The sequence below is a fragment of the Cladophialophora bantiana genome, assembly GCF_000835475.1.
Source record: "Cladophialophora bantiana CBS 173.52 unplaced genomic scaffold supercont1.9, whole genome shotgun sequence".
Taxonomy (NCBI): domain Eukaryota; kingdom Fungi; phylum Ascomycota; class Eurotiomycetes; order Chaetothyriales; family Herpotrichiellaceae; genus Cladophialophora; species Cladophialophora bantiana.
The window spans coordinates 1,496,276-1,518,593 of record NW_015971583.1 but is presented as its reverse complement, the minus strand read 5'-3'; the positions used below and the strand labels follow the sequence as shown (position 1 = coordinate 1,518,593).

At 52.8% G+C, this 22,318-nt stretch overlaps 9 protein-coding genes across 9 annotated transcripts; 5 read left to right on the top strand and 4 right to left on the bottom strand.

Moving 5' to 3' along the window:
- Positions 1 to 148: 148 nt before the first annotated feature.
- Z519_06863 (uncharacterized protein) lies at positions 149 to 2,012 on the top strand (the record flags this gene model as incomplete). Its single annotated transcript, XM_016764601.1, has 6 exons — positions 149 to 367; positions 485 to 964; positions 1,032 to 1,349; positions 1,407 to 1,456; positions 1,522 to 1,582; positions 1,692 to 2,012. 6 exons carry the CDS (start codon positions 149 to 151, stop codon positions 2,010 to 2,012), a joined length of 1,449 nt encoding a protein of 482 aa, XP_016619683.1.
- A 964-nt stretch (positions 2,013 to 2,976) lies between these two features.
- Z519_06862 (uncharacterized protein) lies at positions 2,977 to 4,585 on the top strand (the record flags this gene model as incomplete). Its single annotated transcript, XM_016764600.1, has 2 exons — positions 2,977 to 3,004; positions 3,117 to 4,585. 2 exons carry the CDS (start codon positions 2,977 to 2,979, stop codon positions 4,583 to 4,585), a joined length of 1,497 nt encoding a protein of 498 aa, XP_016619682.1.
- Positions 4,586 to 4,745: 160 nt separating this feature from the next.
- Z519_06861 (ribonuclease HII) lies at positions 4,746 to 5,765 on the bottom strand (the record flags this gene model as incomplete). The annotated part of the gene is made up of 1 exon (XM_016764599.1): positions 4,746 to 5,765. The coding sequence occupies one exon, from the start codon at positions 5,763 to 5,765 to the stop codon at positions 4,746 to 4,748; it is 1,020 nt and encodes a 339-aa protein (XP_016619681.1).
- A 344-nt stretch (positions 5,766 to 6,109) lies between these two features.
- On the top strand, positions 6,110 to 8,282 carry Z519_06860 (uncharacterized protein; the record flags this gene model as incomplete). Its single annotated transcript, XM_016764598.1, has 4 exons — positions 6,110 to 6,180; positions 6,232 to 6,343; positions 6,422 to 8,120; positions 8,188 to 8,282. 4 exons carry the CDS (start codon positions 6,110 to 6,112, stop codon positions 8,280 to 8,282), a joined length of 1,977 nt encoding a protein of 658 aa, XP_016619680.1.
- A 730-nt stretch (positions 8,283 to 9,012) lies between these two features.
- Z519_06859 (uncharacterized protein) lies at positions 9,013 to 9,852 on the bottom strand (the record flags this gene model as incomplete). Its single annotated transcript, XM_016764597.1, has 1 exon — positions 9,013 to 9,852. One exon carries the CDS (start codon positions 9,850 to 9,852, stop codon positions 9,013 to 9,015), a length of 840 nt encoding a protein of 279 aa, XP_016619679.1.
- A 607-nt stretch (positions 9,853 to 10,459) lies between these two features.
- Positions 10,460 to 12,406, bottom strand: Z519_06858 (uncharacterized protein; the record flags this gene model as incomplete). The annotated part of the gene is made up of 4 exons (XM_016764596.1): positions 10,460 to 11,449; positions 11,506 to 11,952; positions 12,064 to 12,201; positions 12,272 to 12,406. 4 exons carry the CDS (start codon positions 12,404 to 12,406, stop codon positions 10,460 to 10,462), a joined length of 1,710 nt encoding a protein of 569 aa, XP_016619678.1.
- Positions 12,407 to 14,338: 1,932 nt separating this feature from the next.
- On the top strand, positions 14,339 to 15,952 carry Z519_06857 (uncharacterized protein; the record flags this gene model as incomplete). Its single annotated transcript, XM_016764595.1, has 1 exon — positions 14,339 to 15,952. One exon carries the CDS (start codon positions 14,339 to 14,341, stop codon positions 15,950 to 15,952), a length of 1,614 nt encoding a protein of 537 aa, XP_016619677.1.
- Positions 15,953 to 18,668: 2,716 nt separating this feature from the next.
- Z519_06856 (uncharacterized protein) lies at positions 18,669 to 19,871 on the bottom strand (the record flags this gene model as incomplete). The annotated part of the gene is made up of 1 exon (XM_016764594.1): positions 18,669 to 19,871. The coding sequence occupies one exon, from the start codon at positions 19,869 to 19,871 to the stop codon at positions 18,669 to 18,671; it is 1,203 nt and encodes a 400-aa protein (XP_016619676.1).
- A 527-nt stretch (positions 19,872 to 20,398) lies between these two features.
- Z519_06855 (uncharacterized protein) lies at positions 20,399 to 21,676 on the top strand (the record flags this gene model as incomplete). The annotated part of the gene is made up of 1 exon (XM_016764593.1): positions 20,399 to 21,676. One exon carries the CDS (start codon positions 20,399 to 20,401, stop codon positions 21,674 to 21,676), a length of 1,278 nt encoding a protein of 425 aa, XP_016619675.1.
- Positions 21,677 to 22,318: the final 642 nt, after the last annotated feature.

The following is a 22,318-nucleotide window of genomic DNA, read 5'->3' as shown; positions in this document are numbered from 1 at the left end:
GGAGTTATTCAACCCGATCGCCAACCACTACAAATTCAAACCGACACCACTCTACAGGGTCTTCATCGTCTAGCTGTATATTGCGTTGTTCGGTTTTCTGCCTCACATATCAGTTGCCTTGCCTTATTGCCCCAAGTGATAGCTCAAGATGGCGGTGATGCCTTTCTTCTTTGGTCTAGCTGTCGGGCTTTTGTGTCCCTTCGTCATTGTACGCGCCGGCTATCGAATCACATTGCATCCGCTTGCAAAGTTCCCTGGGCCCAAGCTGGCAGGCATCTCGTCGCTCTATCAGGCTTCGTTTGACTTGAGGTCTTCAACGTCGTACATCAAGCAGTTTCATGCTTTACACAAGAAATATAGTCCCATCGTCCGAAATCACTCCGGACCAACTGCACATCTTCGACATGGCGACATACAATGAGTGAGGATTGACTCCAGTTCGCCGGTGTACGGGCTGAACGGACGGTGCTGAAGGGTCTTCAAGATCGGGACTCGCTATGCTTGCTACCGGGACAACTACAATCAAGAAGCAGCAGACGGATTCTTCAACGTTCTGGATCCCAAGGCCGCCAAACTATGGCGAGATGCATATCAACCGTGTTTCGCCAAAGCTGCCATCATCCGGCTGGAACCACTGATTCACGACCGAATCAAGAAATTCCTCTCGGCGCTTGAGGCGGCATCCTCCACCGGCACGGTCGTTGACCTGAGCAGGGGCTGCCGTAGTTTGACCAGCGACGTGGTGACGAGCTACATGTTTGCGGATAAAGGATTTGAAACTCTCGATGCCGAAGGCTTCCAGTCCCCGACGCTGGTGGATTTGGAGGAGTTCTTCGAATTTACGCAGTGGGCCATGTATTTCCCCAATTTTATGGGATGGTTGACGAGACAGCTGCAGAAACTCACCAAGGAGCAGACGGAGAAGTTTATGCCGACATTGGCGGCGACGAACTGGATTACGGAGGTAAGACTCAAGAAGCCTCTGTCCATCTCTCGGCTCTTGTCGCGCTTGCTGACCTTGGATATCTTAGCAGTGCGGCATCAAAGTGAAGGAAATCCTGCGAGAAGGAGGTTCAGGCAGCTCGTTCTCCACCGTCTTCGATGCATGGGCTAGACCCAGTGAGAAGAGAGAGTTCACGCCAACCCTCAAGCAGCTGACAGCCGATGCATTCACCTTTCACGGTGCCGGAACGGACACGACAGCGCATGCACTCACCACAGCTACCTGGGTTCTGATCAACAACAAGGAGAGCCTTGAAAAGCCGCGCGAGGAGTTGAAGGGAGCGATTCCGGAGCCGCACGGTGAACGGTTGGTCAGCTCGAGCATTCTTGAAAGTCTGCCCTACCTTGTGAGTCAAGAGCGACAAGCCAGTTCAGAGGGCCCTTGCGCTGATGTTTTGGTACAGCGTGCCGTAGTCAAGGAGGCTTTGAGGATGAGCATGGGAATTCCTGGGGGGTGAGGCTCGGAGGTGACGTGTGCGCGCGAGAGAAATCCTCCAACTAATATGTTTTCACACACAGCATGTGCCGAGTAGTGCCTGAAGGCGGCGCTGTGTTGTGCCAGCAACAGATTCCTGCAGGAGTAGGCAGCTCATCCCATTCGCATGACCGAGAGGCGGATCTTCAGTGATCCGATCCCGCGGTTGCTTGATGTGGGCACATTCTAACATTTCTCAACTCGCCGTAATCAGGTCGGAATCACCAGTGTCTGTTACTGCCACCACTACGACCCAGCGTATTTCCCGTCTCCGAACGAGTTCCGCCCAGACCGCTGGCTCGGACCGGACGGTCAACAACTCGAAACCCGCCTGATCGCCAGATCATGCATTGGCGTCAACCTCGCATATGCCGAGTTGCATCTGAACCTGGGGTATGTGTTTAGAAAGTTTGACCTGGAAGCGTTTGAGACCACGGAGCGGGACATGGAGTGGAAGGACAACTTTGTAGTTACGACGAAGGGCCATTTGAGGGTCAAATTGAGGCGGGCCAGTGACGACGAGGAGAAGGAGTAAACGGCGTTTTGGGAGGTTGTCGTTGTATGCGCTGAGACCGTGAAAGATCAAGGATTAATCATGCTGAGATGTTATATTGTCGCAAGTTCTATGGTAACAGGCGTTATGAGTGAATGGCAAGGGTGGTTATTGATGCTGGTGCCGTAGTCTTGGACTCGTAGCATAGCCACCATAGGTAGTGAGGTAGGTATCATTTTCCCTTTGCCGTGTTTCCCCAGTTTTCGTGCACCGCAGACGCGGGACGCGTCGCATTTCTATCCGAAGCCCACCGAGTAAAGCACGGTCTGCCATCCCCCACCACTCTGGCTCTCATCTCCATTCCCCAATCATCCGATACTGATTACCTCTCGGCAGATCAAACGCCGACAATTGCTCCTTTTAGGTCTGCCGTTGGGGAACCTAGCTCTCGTGGACGAGTTAGCTCTGACGCTTTGACCCAGCACGCCAGCTCAACGAGGGAGAAGTCCGCCAACGGCGACAGCAGCAGCAGAGGCTGCAAGCAGCAAACAGCAAGCAGCGAACAGCAAGCAACGGGCCACAGAATCGTCGGGTCGGCTTCTGCTAATCATGGCGGTGGAAGGCTGCTGTACCTGCTCGCGAAGCTTGTCTCCGTCTCCGATCCCTCTCCTCGCTCCCAGCGGACAATTTCTAGATTTCGAAATATTTTTTTGTCTGGTCGGTTGAAGAACAATCATCCTTCCTCCTCTCGGCGTCCTGTGCTGTGGCGTGCTGTCTCGACGCTCGACGGGGCGTCTCGACCCAACTTTCACTCACTGACTCACTCACCCACCCCCTGCTTTTCTATAATACTCCCGGTTCATTTTCCTCTGCTTGTGCTGCAAGAATCTCTCTTCTCCCGGCGCAGCTTGTTTTGCGGTTGTTGATTTGCGTGGGTGTTCAAGTTGTTCACCGGGTACGATTAGGATTACGGCAGCTCGTATAACTGCAATAGCTGGCATTTACCATGTCGAAGCTCATAGACTATGCGGAGGGTGAGTACATATGTGCCGTGTTACCTTCCTTGCGGAATACCAACTCCTTACGTACAACTGCATACTTGCCGTCGCTCTGCAGAAGACTAACTACGGCGTTGCGTGCCTTTAGTGCAAAAGCACACGACCAAAGACTCGTGCTGGGTCGTCCTCTACGGCAACGTGTGGGATGTCACAAACTTCCTGCCCTCCCACCCCGGTGGAGCCCAGATAATCCTCAAACTCGCCGGCAAGGATGCCACGGAAGAGTATGACCCCATCCACCCTCCGGGCACACTGGAGGAAAACCTCCCCGAATCCGCTCGCCTGGGTCCCATTGACCCCAAAAGCATGCCGGGACCGGTCAAGCGGGCGCAAGATGTTGGACCATCGCCGGACATAGGGGCTGAAGTCGAGATGCCGTTGCAGGCTATGCTGAATCTCGATGAGATCGAGGCCGCTGCTACCAAGAAACTGTCCAGAAAGGGCTGGGCCTACTATTACTCCGCAGCCGACGACCTGATGAGCAAGCAGCTGAACAACACCGTCTATCGCCAAATCCTGCTTCGGCCGCGTGTGTTCGTAAACTGTCAGGACTGTGATCTCCGCACTACATTTCTCGGGTATCAACTGGACCTGCCCATCTTTGTCTCACCCGCCGCCATGGCTCGCTTGGCTCACCCGGACGGCGAATGGGGGATCGCACAGGCATGCAAGAAATTTGGTGCCATGCAGATGATCTCCAACAATGCGAGTATGACCCCCGAGCAGATCGTAAAGGATGCTGGCCCGGACCAAGTGTTTGGCTGGCAGTTGTATGTGCAGACCGAACGGAAGAAGAGTGAGGATATGTTGGCTAGAATTAACAAGTTGGATGCGATCAAGTTTATATGTCTCACCCTCGACGCCCCAGTGCCTGGGAAAAGAGAGCATGATGAACGCGGAAAGTTTATAGTCGAGGATACGAGCCAGGCCATCAAGGACGCTGGGGGTGCGGAGTTGAAGGGCGGCGGGGGCATTGGACAAAGTCTGTTCTTTGGCACGGATCCGACGTTGACCTGGACGGAAACGCTGCCTTGGTTGAAGAAGCACACCAACAAGCCCATCATTCTCAAAGGTCTGCAATGTCACGAGGACGCGTATATCGCTGCACAGCATGCGCCCCAGGTCAAGGGCATTATTTTGTCGAACCATGGTGGCAGAGCTGCGGATACGGCGCCGCCGTCTGTGCATACCCTGTTAGAGATCAGGAAATACTGCCCCGAGGTGTTCAGCAAGATTGATGTTGTCGTTGATGGTGGGATTAAGAGAGGTACGGATGTGGTCAAGGCATTGGCTCTGGGTGCGAAGGCCGTTGGTATTGGTCGCGCCGCCCTCTTTGGACTGGGTGCCGGTGGGATCGAGGGAGTTGAGAGAGTATTCGAAATACTCAGGGACGAGACTGCCACAGCGGCGCGGTTGTTGGGCGCTGCGAGGGTGGCCGATCTGGGACCGGTGCATATCAATACCAGGGCTGTAGAGAGGGATATTTATGATGGACCCGCTAATCTGCCTGGCCATGAGGGGGCCATGAAGGGACTTTGGGTAAGGGCGAAGCTGTGATCGGGACTCTGGTGTTGTCCGTTTCTGGCATTTCGTGCGGCGCTACCCCTTTGGACCGTTCCAGTCTTGCTTTCGGAGTAGTGAAGCACAAAGATCTGGGAATAGATGGATGCAAAGAGACAATGCTGTTGTGCTTGCCGCAAGAGGCCTCCGGTCTGCTTCAAAATGCTTCCTGACCAACACTCGTTCCGAACCATGTCCGCAATTCGTCTATCTCAGTCTTAGGCCCTGACGTCCCATCGGCACTGAAGTAATGCGAGAGTTTCACGTTCTCGTCTTCGCCTTGGTCTGGCCACTCGGTCTTCGTTGCTGGGCCACCTCTTTGTTCGAGCATATCTTTAACGGTTCCCCAGCTGAATCGGCATTCGTTTCCAAAACCCCAAACAGGGTCAATAGCGGATTTGAGCCAAGCAACACACCTTGCATCAGAAGGATACCCAGAGCCCCACGTTACCGATGCATCCTCGACCGCCATTGGCTGCTGTTGAGTATATGCCTCTAGAAGGGCCTCACAACTGACATCTCGAGTGACCTTGGCCACGACACTTGCTGCACTCACGCAAGGAAAGAGACTGTCGGCCTTCTTTTCGACGGTGATGTTGATGGTCGGGAAGATTAGCTCGAGCTTTTTCTGATAGACTGCAGGTTTGCCAATGGTATCGACGTAGATCTCTGTCACGTTGACGCCCTGCTGTAGAACTCCTCGGATTAACTCGACCGTGGCATCCATGGCTTGGGCATTAAGATTGTACGAGCCGCCATTCTTCATCATACCGGCGCCGATGTCACGAGCGCTGAGTGATTTGACAGCCCAGCCTGATGACTTGAAGAGATCCGTACCGGCAGTGCAAACTGCTTTCATGAGACTTGCTCGCACCGCTGGCGTGAGCACTTTGGAGTCGTCGAAATGATATGATTCGGTGAGCAGAGACTGTTGGATTTCAACAGGGAGATAGAATACCCCATAAACCATGGGGCCGATGACAGGGCCGCGTCCAGCCTCGTCGACCCCTAAAACGCACGGCGTCCCAGATGCAGACGAAGAGGCTGTCCTGATGGTGATTGCCTCGGGCACGTCGCTGTAGTGCGCATAGGATCTTCCCGAGAAGAGAGATTCATGGTTATCCTGTACCGACGGCGGCGTGAAAACTGTTGAGGCCGCGATGTTCTCTTCCTCCATGATTGTCCGGCCTTCTATCATATGCTGAACTGCAAGAGAATACGGAGTACCTCGTACAGATCACGCGAGAGCGAAAGCGAAAACGAGGGCAAGGGGTCTTGACGCGTCCCTGCGCGTCCCAAAAAGCAGCCTTGCCCGATATGTGCTAGTATACCAGCGGCCAATCACATTCTCTCTTCCCACCGTTACCACCTAGTCCTAATTCGGATAATCGACAACACCCCATTTCAACACCTGCAACGAACGATCCTATCTGTTTTCGCGGTTGCCTTTGACACCCTTTGCATGTTTTGCGCAACTATATAGGAGATTACCCGGCTTCTGAAACTCCAAACCTGTCCACCATGGCTTCTCGATCTGCGGTTCGCCGCGAGCTCCGCAACGTGGATTATTCCGCCATCGGTAAACTGGGAAGGTGAGAATGGATGCGCCCTGAAGTCGGAGACCATCTACTTACAGAGCGCAGACGTACTGGAGTAACACTCGACTACCGGCCACTCGACGCGAACGGCATGGAGGAAATCTCGGGCATATTCTCATCCCCGCGCAAGCCCTCTCCGTTGAAGAATGTGATGCTTGTGGAGAGTGTGGAGGGACCCAGCTCCTTGGCCGAATCACTGGAGGCGTCGAGTTACAAAAGTACGTGCATTCGCTAGGGGGACCGGCCATTGCATTGCGATCATACTAACACCACCGCAGGTTCAGGCTCTGCACCTCGTCAGGTTCACTCGTCTCCCCGAAGGAGCCGCACAACGCCCATTCGCCCTGCCAGGTCCTCGTCGCCGAGAAAAAGCGGTGTTAGTGGTACCGCAAGGAAGAGCAATGGTGTTAATATATTCTCCACTAGAAAAGGCTTGCAGCATGAAGACATTGGGGATAGCGAAAACATTCCAGAGCCTACACCAACTCGCACTCTGCCAAATCTGCAAACTAGAAACTTCAGCCCGAGTCCGCAGAGGCCACCACTTCGAGATATCACGGCACCTCTTTTATCTAAAACTCCGAAAGGGAGAGCGAGTCTTGCAATGCAGCGAATAGAAAACGAGGTTTACCCTTCCACAGAGGACGATGACTCTGACCCCGACCGAATGACTGAAGAAATTGTGACAGTACTAAACGATGCCAGTCTCGTGCCTTCTGCCAAGACAACAGAAGTCCCTGCAGCCAATGCAGAAAGACAGGCTTCAACGGAGTTTGATGATCCTGATGTCGAATTTGATGGTGAAGAAGCGGACCAAGATCAGGAGCCTAATCAACCTGTATCTGAAGTGACGCGGAACCGAGCCAATTCAAGAAAGAAACGAAAATCAGATGTTTTCGAAGACGATGACAATGCACTATCACCACTACGAATCGGCACTCAGAAAGACACGACACCACTTCATTCGAGAAAGAAACGAAAATCGGAACTTTTGGAAGAGGATGCGAATGCATTATCACCGCTCCCGATTCCCACCCAAAAAGATACCTCGCCACTTCATTCAAGCTCAAACAACACGGGCCTCAAGGCAAATAATCAACCTCTGAAAAATAAGAAGATGAGTCTGAAATTGTCATCGCAGCAGCAAAAAGAACTTGAGGAGATTGTCGAGAGGGTAAAAGCAAGGCCTGGTCCACCGAGATCACTCTACATTTTGCGCCGAGAAACCCCCACCGACGACAATGTTAGCCGCACGAGAAGCGGCCGAGTCACCGTAAAGCCCTTGGCGTATTGGCGGAATGAGCGATGCGTTTATGGCGCCAGCCCCCACGGTCGGAGCTTAGCAGACGGGGCCCGATTTCCGTTGAATAGCATTAAGGAAATTGTGCGGACCGAGGAGATCGAGCCGAACATTGGAAAGAAGAAATCGAAGACTAAAAAGAGGAATGGAAAGGTCAAGGCCATGGGGAAGGCACGGCAGAAATCAGTGGAAGATTCAGACTCGTCATCAGATTTCGACATGGATGAGATTCCTGAAGACCCAGATGCCGAACCATGGGAGACCGGTACCGGTACTCTCCGTGGCAATGTCTCGATTTGGGACAACGAAGAACAAGCGCCTACGGAACAGGAGGAGGAAGTTGAAATTGCGCACGCGCCAGCTGCGATCCAGACACGCGAGGCTGGAGGCTCGAGACATGGTGGACCCACTTTCCGGTATGCAAAGCTGCTGTCGACAAGTTTCTTCGGCACGGGGCTCGTTGATTTGCCGCCTGGAGGAGTGAAACGACCAAAGAACAGTCGACATATGCACATGAGTTTTTTTGTTGTGAAAGGGAGGGTCACTGTGACTGTGGGTCCCGAGGGTGGCGAGGAAACGGGAAGCACGACTCGATTCAGCATTGGGAAGGGAGGCTTTTGGCAGGTTCCCAGAGGTGAGTCTGCACATTGACCGACTAGAGGATTGGACTTGACAGGCTGACCTTTGTGGCGAACTCGCAGGCAATCGATATTCGATTGAGAACGAAATGGAGAAGCCGGCAAGGATATTCTTCAGTCAAGGTCGTGAGCCTGGCCCGACCGAGGAACTGGCATGAATTGCCTGTGTGATGATTTCTATTTGACATGATCTTTGACGACATGTTCGGGTGAGGCTTTGACCAGAAAATGGACCATTTGAGTGGTCGGGCTTAACAAATCGAGTATCCTTTTAGGTATGATGTTTTCTGTTATTGCAGAACACAGGGATTCTGACAATTGACTCTGAAGTTCTCAAGCTATATGAGAAGAGCATGTTTTGTGAGATGACACATCACGAGGCGTTGTCTGTCTGAAACGATCACCCTCTGGCGGATATCCTGCTCGCAAAGGTCATGCCACAGGGGGCCTAAGGCGGAGAAATTAGCCGATGTGCTGACCTCTCTTCCTTTCTCCTTGCTGCTGAACGAGTTAACTTAACGTTTTTGTCGTGCCTCTGACGCGCGAAGCCGTTGTCGATGTCCTCCATCATAGGCAGCGTTGTTCGCAAGGTTGGTCGCTCTGTTATCCTTCACAGGTAACTCAAGGATAAACGGGGCTCGGCTCTAATGACCAGAGGCTTCTTTTGATATGAAGTCCATTTTCCGTCCCCTCTCGTTCGCGAGAACAGCGTGAACGCTGTGATCTGGCTACAGCGAACTCATCCGGTGCATGGAGAGGCCGCGAAATGACACATCCCACGGGCCCGTTTCCTCTGGTCTGCTTGCGGGAAGCGTTCTCTGGCGCACGTAGGCTGCTCTTCTTTCTCGTTCTGACCCGTGCTTGCTTGCTTGCTTTCCCTCTCGGGCGTCAAATTTCCTCCATATCCTCGTCCAACAAATCACCCAGGGGAGGAAAGTCGCCTACCTCGACCTTCTCGGGCCTGACTAGAACACCATACTTATCCGCGCACTGAAAGACCCTTCTCGTCTCATAGACCCGCTTTCCCCCCTCCTCCTCAAGTTCAACCTGTACGCTTCCATCATTCCTCCCCAATGGCTCGTCCAGCTCCACACCAACCCAGAGACACCCTTCCTCCCTCTGCCCGCCCAGTCCGGGAATGTCACCCGTGAACCTGACCGTGCCCCTCCTCGCGTCATCGTGGCCCACACGACATCTCATCCCCACCCCGATCCCGCGGGCCTCCATCTCCTTCTCATCCTTCCGTTTTCTCTCCTCCACCATCTGAGACTGGGACTTGGCGAGGGGATCGAATCTCCCCAATTTTTGGCGGCGTTTCCACGCCAGCACCGAGTCCTCCAATTTCTCATACTGGGTCTCTGGCATCTGATACTTTTCTACCGAACTGAGATCCGCCGCGAGGAAGTTGAGGTTTTGTCGCAGTTGAGGAGGCCGGGTGTCCTGGACTTCGATCTCGGAGCCCCTCCTGATCCCGAATCGGGGATCAGAGAGCAGCGACACGTCGCTGCTCAACCCGGTCCAGCTCCCGTCCAGAGATTTTGTGCGAAGAGATTGTGACGACGAAGGAATCCCCGTGATAGGTTCAAGTTTGGATTTCAGCTGGGACACGGTCCATGTGGGGGTTATACGACGCTCCGCTGAGAGGAGGGGCGGAGCTGTGGGATTGGAGTCGTTGGGCACAACTATTTGCACTGTGATATCGGCCGGTACTGGTGTTGAAAGAGACATCCTGGCTGATTTGATAAAGCAAAGTAATTTTGATGCGTATCAGCTGTGTGATGACAATGGCCTCTAGGAAAAGAAAGAAGAGAACAATTTCAAATTCGGGATCGGGAGTAATTAATATGCCTCCTTGTGGAGAAGCAGTGAGAGGAGCGGTGTTGTACTTTGGTCTGAATACTCGGCAGTAGGCCGCTGTACGGAGGATTACGCAAACCTTAGCACGCCAAACGAACTTGTTTCCTCGCTGCTCAGTTTGACGTTTCTTTGCCACCTGCTTTTTGCTTGCTTGCTCTCGATTCTTCAACGTTGGGTGAGCATTGACAACGCTCTATCAAGCGCCATTCGAATGGTCCATATCGCGCATCCTAGCGAACCGTGTTTCTCAACACTACCCAAATCCCGTTACTTTTTCTGCGCAACCACTTGGCTACTATTGAACTCATCTCTGTTCTTTTTAGCTACGTAAACGGGCTCGCCCAGATGCTGGTTGTGCCGTCATGCAAAAACGTAGTGGTACTTGCAGATCTGCTGCGCCTTCTTTCTCCTTGATAATATCAACCTATTTGTGAGGCCTTCCAGCGGAACACAGGCCATCCTGATCAATGGCTCTTGCTCATTCCTCCTCAGTTTTCACCATCACGTTTTCATTCATCAGATCGCGCTCAGCTTGAGGTAGCTTTCGACGAAGGATCTTTCCAGAAGGAGATCGGGGGATTTGCTTGACAAAGATGACATCCCCAGTGATTTGCTTGTATGAGATGAGTCTGGATGCGACAAAATTCTTGACATCCTGCTCTCGCAATGGGGCTGCTCGATCACGGCCAGATCGAACCACATATGCGCATGGAAATGTCTCCGACAATCCTCCCGCGATCTCCCGGATGTCACCGACCACAGCGACGTCCTCGATCTGGGGATGCTGAATGAGAACACTCTCGAGTTCCGTCGGTGAGACCTGCCACCCCTTGACTTTCATCGTCTCTTTGATCCTGTCAGAATAGTATAGATAACCTCCCCGGACAGACACCCGGTCGCCAGTGCGGTAAAAGCCGTCTGAGTCAAATGAGTCGTTGTTGGCGTCAGGATTTCCCAGATACCCCGAGAACAACATGGCGGTTTTGATAAACGCCTCTCCAGCCTTGCCCTCCTCCACAATCAGGCTGCCATCTTCATCCACCAACTTCATTTGAGCATTTGGCAGCAATCGCCCCACGCTACCCGAACGATCCTTCTCTTGCGAGCAGCTGCCTATAGTGTGCCAGCCTGCTTCGGTGGTCCCCCAACACTGAGTAATCACCGCCGTGGGTGCCAAGACATCGTACAACTTGTTCTGCACGATTGCGGGAAGAGTGGCACCGGCAGAGACGACATATCGGAGACTTTCGAGAAGGGGCGACTTGGAAGCAGGGAGCTGGGTCAAAGCGCCAACAATTGGTGGAGAGACTGGGGTGTCGGTAATGGCGTACGTGTGTATGGCTTGCAAATATTCCGAAAGTGACCACTTTGGCAGGAAAAAGGTGGGAAGACCCAATCGAAGTGGCAACACCAGGGCCAAGGGTGATGCAAATGCGTGAAAGACAGGTAGACAGATCAGCTGTGATGGCTATGAAGCATGTCAGTCTTGCTTCTGCCGCCTTTGGATACGCGCGGACACCATACTCGGTACGATCTGTGACGGAATTGATCCTCCAGGATTGCCGTCAAGGCCACAATATACCGATGCGAGATCATCGCGGCCTTAGGGAGACCGGTTGTTCCGCTGCTCATGGAATACGCCGCAATGCGCTCTTGGTCAGGTTTCCCATTTGCAGTGCGAGCATGCCAATCACCTTCGGGCTCACGCAAGAGGGTACGCCAGCTACCATATTCCCGACCTTGGACTTGGGGTGAGGCGTCATGGGACCCTATGATGAAAATTTTGGAGCCCATCTCGCAGTAGGCCACCGCTTCAATCATTGGTTCCAAGCAGTCTACTTGAGCAAAGATGACGGTAGGCTTCGTGAGACGGAGCAAATGAATCAGCTCATCTTTGGTGTATTTGGGATTGGACCCAACAACACGAGCCCCGGATCCGATTACTGCCAGCCAGATCGAGGGATACCAGATCTATCTTCGACCCCAGGTCGATCCCCCTCGGTCAGTCAAGTCACACAGCATCAAGGTGAAGCAGTGGGCAAGGCGGGAATAGCCGGTCTGCGCAACAGGAGGAAGACTCACGTTGTTAAAAGCATGCAGGCACACGCATCCGCCGTCCTTCAGACCCAGCGCTGAAAGGCCGTGGGTCAGTTGGCGAACAGTCTGAAGGGCCTGCTGGGCCGAGATCCTATTGGAGGGATCGTTGGCATCGATGAAGATCTGCGAACGAGGATCGAGGCGATCAGCATCAAGGCCAAAGGCTGAGACTGCATTGGTTCAAGCAGCTTACTGGGCAATTATTGTCATATTGACTTAAGTTGGCAAAGGCAAAGGTCAAGATGTCAGTGGTCGGGATCTGGATGGATCTTGGAGCAGTCCAGACAGCATCGACCATGTCTGTGGGGTGGGGTTGGGACAGAGACATGGTGTAACGGTGGCTTGCAGACAACGAAGACACAAAGACAGGTGTGACAGTTTGCCGGACGGTCAGGTAACACAAGAGATGCAAGAAGCATGCCTTTTGTGAGCATGAATGAGGAGCAAAGACGGATCACTGGTAGGAACGTGGAGATGAGACCGGTCCTGCTGTCAGAGGACAGAGAGAACGAGAGGCCAAAGGGAAGAACTGAGGATGTCCTTGAGTGAAAGGTAAAGGCTCGTAGGGACATGTCACTAGGGGAGGTGAGTGAAGAGGATGAATTAAGCAATCAGGCCTGTCACTGACCAGAGGGGCTGCCAGCTGAAGAAGGTGAGGTCGACGTCAGGATCCTTGCCATCGTCATCGCCACTGTCACCCTCACTCTGACCCTCACCGTCGCCTCGTTCGGGTTTAGCCACTGCGATCCACGAACAGCAGGTGCAGTCCAGATTTGACATGTGAGAAACACGTGCAGAGTCGCTGAAATGATACAACATGCACCATACAACATACAACATGGCTACATAGCACGATGGTAGGTGTGCAGAGGGATTCTGACAGCGGCTACATTAGTCAGCTCCAACAGCATCTACTCGTCTCTTGTCTGGTCGGCCTCTTGTACTGTGAAGATGGGGGAGAGGCAGAAAGAGCTGCAGCAAGAGGAGAGTGCAGAAGAGTGCAGTGGTGGTGGCAGTGGTGGTGGCAGTCGAATTTGAGGTGGAAGTGGCTGCAGATGGACCACATCACTGCTGTCTGCAGCTGTGCTTCCTTCCTTCTCCCTCTCGAATCAATATATTGGCGTCACTATCAATTGGCTACCGAGAATCCAAACCAACAGTAGCTGGGCCATTCCACCTCCCTGAACCATCGATCCAAATCCGTGGGTCCAATCCTCCTTTGGGATCCATCCTGGTTGCATGGGCATGCAGTATCGCAGTATCCTTATCCCTTTCCTATCCCATCCTTATCCTCATCGCCCCAGTCCGAATCCAGTCCTATGGGAAAGCATCACGCACGAGCTGGCCACGCCACGCTTTCGCCTTGTTATTTGCACATCGACTCGGCCTACAGAACACAACGACTACCACCACACACTTCAAGGCACTTCGCCGTCTGCCGTCACTCGTCTGTCGCCTCTCAACACCCTCGTGTCCCTCGCTTATCTTCACTCGGATCCCTTCTGAGCTCGCCTCTCTGCTTGTTTCTGTCATCCTTCGGCTGCGGCTACGTGATTTCTCATTACCCACGTTTTCGAGTCACCCACAGCCCTGCCCCGGTCTTGAGCAAGTCGCTCAGCTCCTCGGCTGCTCAGCTTCACTCGCTCCTCGCCAAGTCCTTCGCCACCTGACCTCTCCGTTCCTTACTGACCTGACGGCCTCCCGAGACGTATATCCCATGTACCGCTGCCCTGACTGAATTCACTTGGCCGCATTGAAGAAACGAGGATACGTCTGGCGTTTCCATCGACCGCTTCCGCTCGAGTCTCCTGCCGCGTTGTTATAAGGCTTGCGGATACCTCCCTTCAGAAGGCCTTATCCTATCCTGTCCCATAGCGCGTCGGCCACGTCTGAACTTCGACTGGGTTGAAAAAGAAACCTGGTGAGTGCTCTGCTCGTCCATCCCCAGCCATAGGGTCTAGACTGCCTCGCCTCTTTGCGATCGCAATCATATCGGAGTTTGGGAGACAAATTTCATCCATGGCTCTTCACCTGTGACTTGTCACTTCAGAGTCCCAACTCTTTGCCCAATGGCTGCTGCCGACATCCCTTTTACACAAGTCAGGGGGTCGATCTTCTCGGGAGGTCAGTGACCACTTGATGATCACTTCTCTTGCCATCGTGACCTCGTTTGTCTCTGCAGTTCGGTTTTCTGTCGCAAACGCATTCGCTGAGCGTGGTCCAACATCCTGACTGACAAAACGCGTCTAGTCCTTGCACAATGGCATTGGCCGCCTCTCCATCTCTTCGCACCCTCAAATCTCGGCAGAAGGACCAAGTCCGCTTCCATGTCGACCAAAAAGGGGTAATAGAAAGCCACATCCTCCCTCAGATTCTGTTCGACGATCCCGACGATCCCAACTATCCCGTAACACAAATTGATGGCGCAGACCCAACGACATTGTCTCTCGGAGCGTCAGAATTAGCGACGGCACCAGGCCTCAAGGTTGCACAAGATCACACATCCTCCAGATCAGGTTCAGTCATCCTCGAGAAGCAGCCTGTACCCGAGATAAAGATGCCTGACAAAAAATACACCCGCCTCTTGCGTAACCTACGGTGGACTATTTTCTCCGTGTATCGCCGTCTCAACGCCCTCGCTCTGGCTGCCAATATCATCGCCATCATTGTGCTGGTTACACAGCATAGACTTCTCTCCATGTCACCAGAGTGGACTGCGACCGCTGTATCTATCAATCTGACAGTGGCTGTCCTGGTCCGACAAGAATTGATCATCAATGCTCTCTTCTGGATGTTCGGCAAATGTCCCAGGTGGTTCCCACTGCGATTTCGTCGCTTGGCGGCAAAGATCTATCATCTGGGGGGCCTACACAGCGGAGCGGGCATGGCGGCAGTCGTGTGGTTCGCCGTTTTTAATGTATCAATCGTCAGAGCCTTGCGGACTGGAGCTTTGCGTCTACACCAGAACAGCATACCCATCATCACCGTCATCCTTGACGTCCTCCTGATCTCCATCATTGCCATGGCTCATCCCGGCATACGCGCGAGGATACACAATCAGTTTGAGCTGGTTCATCGCTTTGCCGGTTGGACAGCTGTGGCTTTGTTTTGGGCCGAGTTCGGTCTCCTGGCAGATGCAAGAGTCCACGATGCCGCCTTCAGCATCCCGGCTCAACGACTAGTCCTCGAAAGCCCCATCTTCTGGACGCTTATGATTGCCACCATTTCGATTGCCTTGCCATGGGTATGGTTGAGAAAGGTCGTGGTCAACGCAGAGCCTCTGTCCGACCATGCTATACGTCTCCACTTTACCTATACAAACTTGCCTCTCTGTGCTGCTCCTCGACTGTCCGACAGCCCCCTTCTGGAATGGCATGCATTTGCTGGCATCCCAGAAGAGGACGGCCGCGGCTTCTCGGTTCTTGTATCCAAGGCTGGAGACTGGACGTCTCGGCTGATCAGGTCACCGCCTACGAAATTATGGGTCCGTGGCATTCCCACGATGGGAGTGCTGCATGTGGCCCCAATCTTCAAGAAAACGGTTTTGGTGGCCACCGGCTCGGGAATTGGTCCCATAATGTCACTGTTACATAAGAGGGACATTTCGTGCCGAATACTCTGGTCTACCCCTGATCCCGAAGTCACCTATTCGAAGCGCGTCATCGACGTTGTCCGTCGAGCTGATCCGGATGCTATCATCATCAACACAACCGTCTCTGGAAGACCCAACCTTGTAAAACAGGCCTATGAGCTGTTTGTTTCGTCCGAGGCGGAAGCTGTATTCGTCATCTCCAATCCCAGGGTCACGAGAAGAGTCGTTTATGACTTGGAGAGCCGGGGAATTCCTATTTTCGCTCCTATCTTTGACTCGTAGGACCATATCGACTACATATGATATTGGGTCCAGACAACAGCAAAAGAGCTGGAAGTCTTGCATATATGGGCGTTGATGTGTCTTCGAGACCATGTCGAGTTCTGTTTGGCGTTTCAGAGGATAGCGATGTCATTTGCGGGAGTGTTTGATTGCCACAGAATTCACCGCACCTTGAATGGTGAACGGTCGAAGGGCGCGCTTGTCGCAGTCCAAGCATTCCGGGCGTATTTTCTCGTGCTTTTTATCGTCATGATCTCGGAGGCTTGGGCTTTTCACGAACATTCGAGACTATGGGATGAGCATACATAGGCCAGGCGGAGCTGGTCCAGGAAGAGTTGGAGTTTTATGGGAGCATCGCACCTCAGTGATCTCATCGGCATCGGTAGGCGCTAGCTGGCGAACATGACATCCCACCCATATTAGAGAATTATCAGATGGCCGATGACTCCCTCCAGAGGCTTCGACAGATGAGTGATTGCGCAATGTCCCTTGCAGCTTGCGGCCAGAAGTGATGTCTAACTTGACTCTCCGGACTTGCGGGCCTTCCACAACCTCGACGTTCTCGCCTCCTCGTCCTCGAGACCCTTCCGCTGAGTTGGAACGGGACTACTAATACAACAATGTTGAACACTGGAAACATGTTTATACGTCGTTCGTTCCCTCTTCTATTGTGTAAGGGTTACATAGTAGCACGATTCCTGGAGTTGCCCAGTCGCTTGCGCCTTCAAGCTAGCTTTCTTTTGTCTCCTCCATCTCTCAAGTCGCTTCTCCAGGACCTCTGCTGTCTCTGTGGCTTATACTCTAAACATTTGACACCTCTTTCTTTGTTTGTCCTTTTCTAGAGAATATTTCGAGCGGTTCCGTCTCTCGCTAGCTCGATGTGTCTCATATCCCCAGGTGAAAATCCAGATGTGGTGCCCGAGCTATTCCATTGCAAAACGACAACTTGCACATATGCCGCAGATCATGAGACACCCCTATGCTCGGCCATGCTGGTGAGCCGCGAGAGGCTCATTTCCAATGCACCTGGTCTTGCAGAGACTCATAGACCTGGTCGAATGCCTGCCTGCGGGTCTGCCCAGTGGCCATGCGGGTCTGGCTGGCGGAGATGTTTGCTTCAGTGATCCCCGCCCCATCCCAAAGCAATCTTTTGAAAGATTGAATATCCTCCTGCGCATTGTGGTACACGGTCTCGTGGACATTTCTGCGCTTTTTGCGCGGGCCAAGCTCCTAGTCAGATGATTCTTCGTCGGACGAGTCCTCCGGCCTAATTACCACCTGAGGCCGAGGCGGTGACAGGAGCCGGCGACGTGTTTTGTTCACTTAGTACTCTCGCTACTTTCTGGTCCTTCCCCTTGGACAGTGTAGTGTCCTCCATACTTTCTGCCTCTTCCTTGCTGCCTTCAGTCGGAACCCCTCCGTTCGAGCTCTTTCGCTTCCCTGAGCAAAACGTCTGAAAGAGTTTGCTGAATGGTATCTTCCTCCTCCTCCTCCTCCTCCTTTTTCCCTTTGAGGATGGTTGAGGAACAAACAGATCAGCGGAGAAGTCTTGCTGGGTAAAGTTGGGTGTATGAGGTAGAGACTGGGAAAGTGACGAGTTCAGTGTTGGATGAAGTCCTTTTCGCGCTGACGGAAAATGGATATGCTGCCATGCGACGCCTAGAGCCATTTCTTGCTGTTGTAATAGGATCTGGTTGTTTGTTGATCCCATCCCGCATGCTGGATCGAGAGCGGACATCCCTATTTCGAGAAGCTGATCAGACCTGCGAAGGAGCGATGTACCACGGTTATCGACTCGGGAAAGTACCTGGCTGGAATGAGTGATGCTAGCAACCTGCACTTTAAACAGACAGCATAAGATTTCTTCAGCGGTCTCTGCTTGAGCTCAGACGGACCCGTCGCATTGACAACTCTCAAGGCTTTGTCCAAGGCAAATCCCGTGCCAGGTGCGGTTTACCAGCACGTATGTCGCCGTGATGATTCGGCAGAAGATCGCTAACTCGGCGAAGATGATCCGTTATACGGGTGAAAATCCGCTGGAAATGGCTCAAGTCGAGCACGTCTTTCCCGATCTGAACGCGAGAAAACCCGGAGGACGCCATCGTTGCGCAAGGTGCCGCAGGGATTGATCTCACTGGCCATGGCTACCTGAAGCGATCAATAGTGGCTGCTGATGAGCTTCTCGGATCTGAAGTTGGTGGGATAATCCCATTCGAGAGTGTGGCAGACATGGCGTTGGCGTCAGGGATTTTCTCCATTCCTGACCGCAGATTAGACAAGGTTGAGGAGTTGAACGTCAACGATGAGTTCTCATTCCGAAAGGACCAATGTGACAGATACAAAGGTTAGAATGTTACGTGCTAGGAGGAAGCACGCAATAGACCTCAAAGGGGGAGAAAATGAAGAAAGGAAATTGGTGTGCCTCGCGTGACAGGAGCTAGAAACAGACGCCAAGCGACGGCCGCAGGGAGTAGTCCAGGAGTAAAGAGGTCGTTTCCCTGGCTCTGAGACCGTGTCTTTCGCATGGAAAACATATAAAGGCGAAGGTCGACTGGACCATGGTCTGGGACTGATGTGCGGGTAGGAGTCCTTCTCACTTTCCTCAAATGTGTCGTTTCCCATCACCTGTGAGGTAGCACTATGCCCATCTTCAGGCGGGCTTCAAGATTGTTCAAGTCAGCCTTGGTGTTTTTCTGCCCCCATGCACACTGTGGAATCATTCATCTGCAAAGATCCAGCGTCCACCCTTGATCGCCTCTTGATACCGCTTCTCGACCTCGTCCCTTTGCTTCTGCCTTGCTTGCTCTTGGTTCTCTTTTTGCTCCTGTGTGGAAGGAATATCCACGTCCCAGAACCCTGGAGGCGTAGATGGTGTTTCGAAATTTGCCCTGTGTTTCCTTCCATACTCCTTGGCAAGTGAATTCGCTCTCGCCTCATGCACTAAATTCGATCTCGCCAAAGGGGTCAGTGAGCTTATCTTGTCCGCTGAACCAGGTCCAAGAAAATCACGCAAAAGGTCGTCTTCAGAAACGTTCAGATCAACGGGCAGTGTCTCTGCCAAAACTCTGAATTTGGCACCACAGCATTCAGGCCGCGTACAAATTGGCAGACACTTCCTCGCTTCCCTGTTACGGACAACCTCCTGGAACGCGTAGTCAAGGCCTCCCGTATATTTTGGGTTGACTTTGAAGTGGGAAAGGTCGAGCTGACGGAGGGGCCGGGAACGAAGCGGCTCACTCTTCTCTAATGCCTTGTTCGTAACAGGACATTTTCTCACCGCATTGGGACGAGTAGGTCCTGGCGTCGTAGGCGTGGGTGCTGTCATTAATGCCTGCAGACGTTTACGAGGCGAGATGTTTGTGGGAGCAGGCTTCTCCGGTGGATTATCTCTACCATCTCCATTGTAATCAACGCCATCTTCTGCGAGTGATGAGATAGCTTCTGCTCCTCGGTCGCTCAATCGCTTAGATTTCGGTCGTTGGATAGAGCGGCTTCCTGAAGACACATTAAGATCGATTTCTTGGAGCGCTCCTGTCTTGCCCGCGCTGTTGGCTCTCTGTCGCTTGCGAGTGGCATTTATTGGAGTTTGCTCATCACCAGACACGGCGGGAGAGGACAGATGTAGATTCTGTGAGCGTTTTCTTTCCCTGCGCAGCTGATTCTTCAAGCTGTCAATCTCTGCTTGCTTCTCTGCATCTTTTCGGAATAGTTGGTCCAGTTGGGCTGCAAGCTCTGGCCCTTCGTTCTGGTTCTGCAGACGTGCCTGACTCAGTTCCTGGATCTCGTGTTTGAGCTTCTCATTGTCGCGTTTCAGACGTTCTATGGTCCTATTGCTGTCTTCGAGCTGCCGTTGGAGTGCTTCGCTCTGCGTAAGTGCGAGGACTAGGGTTGACGTAAGCGAAAGCGTAGGCGTGGACATGGTGATTTTCGAGCAACTTTCTTCGGTAGGTGAAGTCTGAAGTCAGGCGCGCCTCTCGCGTTCGAGAATCTTTGGAAACTTCCGAGCGTCCTCGCTCTTTAGTCAGCCGGCGGGTGGAGACACAGTGACGCGATGTGGGGAAGGCACCGACCAGATCTCCATCTCTAGACGGCCAAACGGCGAAACTCTATCGACCATTCATTCATACAACCAGCCCAGGCTGCGCTCTCGAGATGCCAAAACGGAGACGGTGTGACGAGGATACCGACAAGCAACTAGCGCCTGCTAAACGAAGTCGCACTGGATCCAAGCGCAATCTGCTGGACGTCAGCGACGAGATTCTCTTGCGGATCCTGTCATTTCTCCCGATTAAGGACTTACTGAAGACTGAGTGGTGAGTCCTTCGCGGTCCCTGCTGGCTGAGCTTTCGCTAATCCATCCACTGTGTCTCACGTCGGCTTCGTTCTCTCGCTACCGATCGCGGAATCTGGAAGGCGAAATATATACAAACATGGGTGCGGCCGCGAATGCGACGGATTCCTGCTGCGGGTCCAGGGCGACCAGATGCTTCGGTTGACTGGAAAAGTCAGTTTAGAATCAAAACAAATTGGTCAAAGGGCCAGGCCAGAGTCAAGGAAGTCGAGGTCGCTCGTCCACCTGCCCCACCTGTGATTGCGAAAGTCCACCGAGGCATGATATTCACGGTCGATCGCTCAACTGGCCTCCGGGTTTGGGAGCGAGACTTGACAAGAACCTCAAGGGCTCAGATTCACCTTCATGCGCAGTCAGAAGCCACCTGTATTGCAGTGGAAACTGTCGACGACACGGTCCATATCTTGCTTGGGTTTGATGACGGATCGTTCTCTATTTACTTGTATGACCGTGAAGGTCAATTCGAGCATCGGTCAAGTCACCAGTCCGCCGATGGACCTCTAATGGCTATTTCCCTTGCCAACCCATATGTGATGACAGTCTCCAGAACGAAATTTCTAAGTCTATATCAGTGGGAATCTAAGGAAACACGAGGCGGAGATGCCACAAATATGTTTACACTTGCTCGGCTTCAATCCGATGCTTCCTTCTCGCCTATTTCAGTTGCCCTGCGGCGCACACCAACTCAACTCATTGCCACTGTCGCATACGCATTTAACAGGCTTCAGTCTGGATGGTGCATCGGGTTGCAGGAGATCCGGTTGACCACCGCCGGCAGACTTGTCGACAGCAAACTGGCGTCGACCATTGGACTTCCTATGGATCTCAGATACACAGGCCGGACCAAAGACGATATGACCACCAAATCGACAAGCTCCATGCCGTTGCCCCTGCACCCTCAACTGATGAACCCGCCAACGTCGCTTTCCTACCAGCATCCGTTCCTGATCGGTACCTTGGCAGATAATACGATCATGTCGTTCCTGGTGACTTCGAATGATGAAAAACTAGAAATTAGCTCAGGGAGACGTCTCTGGGGTCACACATCGGCAGTTTCAGGTGCAGAGGTCAACAACCGGGGCAAAGCAGTATCGATCAGCTTCCACGGAGATGAAATGCGAGTTTGGGACCTGGAACCGGTTATGACCGCCGAAACCCAACCTCGGACCAGCACTCGGATCACATCAGTCAATGCATTTTCCCGTGGCGCTGGTCTATTCGCTCGGCGAAACCCCAGCCTGGGACTTGCCTTGCGGGAGATCAGGAACGAATTGGAGCTCACTCGAAGGTGGGTTGGATTTGATGAAGAGCAGGTGGTTGTGTTGGGCGAAAGAGATCAGAAACAGATAATGGCGTTGTACGATTTTACGTAGCAGCTAGAAGGGTTGGGAATAAACAAAGATGTATACAAAAGACCTGTCACCACTGTCAGCTTGGAACCAAAACATACCTAGCACCTTAGCACTCCGTACAGCAAGACATCGAGACAGGTCGAGAAGGTATTCTCGTCGGGTGATGGACGCGTCGGCTTATCTGCTACCAGGACGAATAGACGTGAGGGAAGCCTTCCGCGTGGCTCCAGGAATGACAGGAAAGGGGTCATGAAGAACCAGACCAACGGGCGAACCAAGAGCAGCTTGCGGCTGGCGACGCTGGCAAACCTACCCGAGTTGTAGGGCCACAGGGATTTTTGAGAGCACTAATTCACAGTATCGAGTACTAATAGTGCTCCGTAGTATGACGTTGAAAACTTCGGTGTCCCATTCTGCCAATCCACTCCACTGGCCACTTTTTCTCCATCGCATTTTCTCCTCAGCTTCACTTATCCCAAACGTTCACTTCTAACCACCACCACCATAACAACAATCCTGTCGCACAGGATCCTCGCCCATCTTGTTCCTGTTGAGCTTGACCCCTGGTACGCATCCACCCACTCTGGTCCTCGTGAAAAGTTGCGTCCGCAGGAGACTGAGAACCGGTTGAAATTTCAGATTTCCTTGAAAGGAGCACGCACC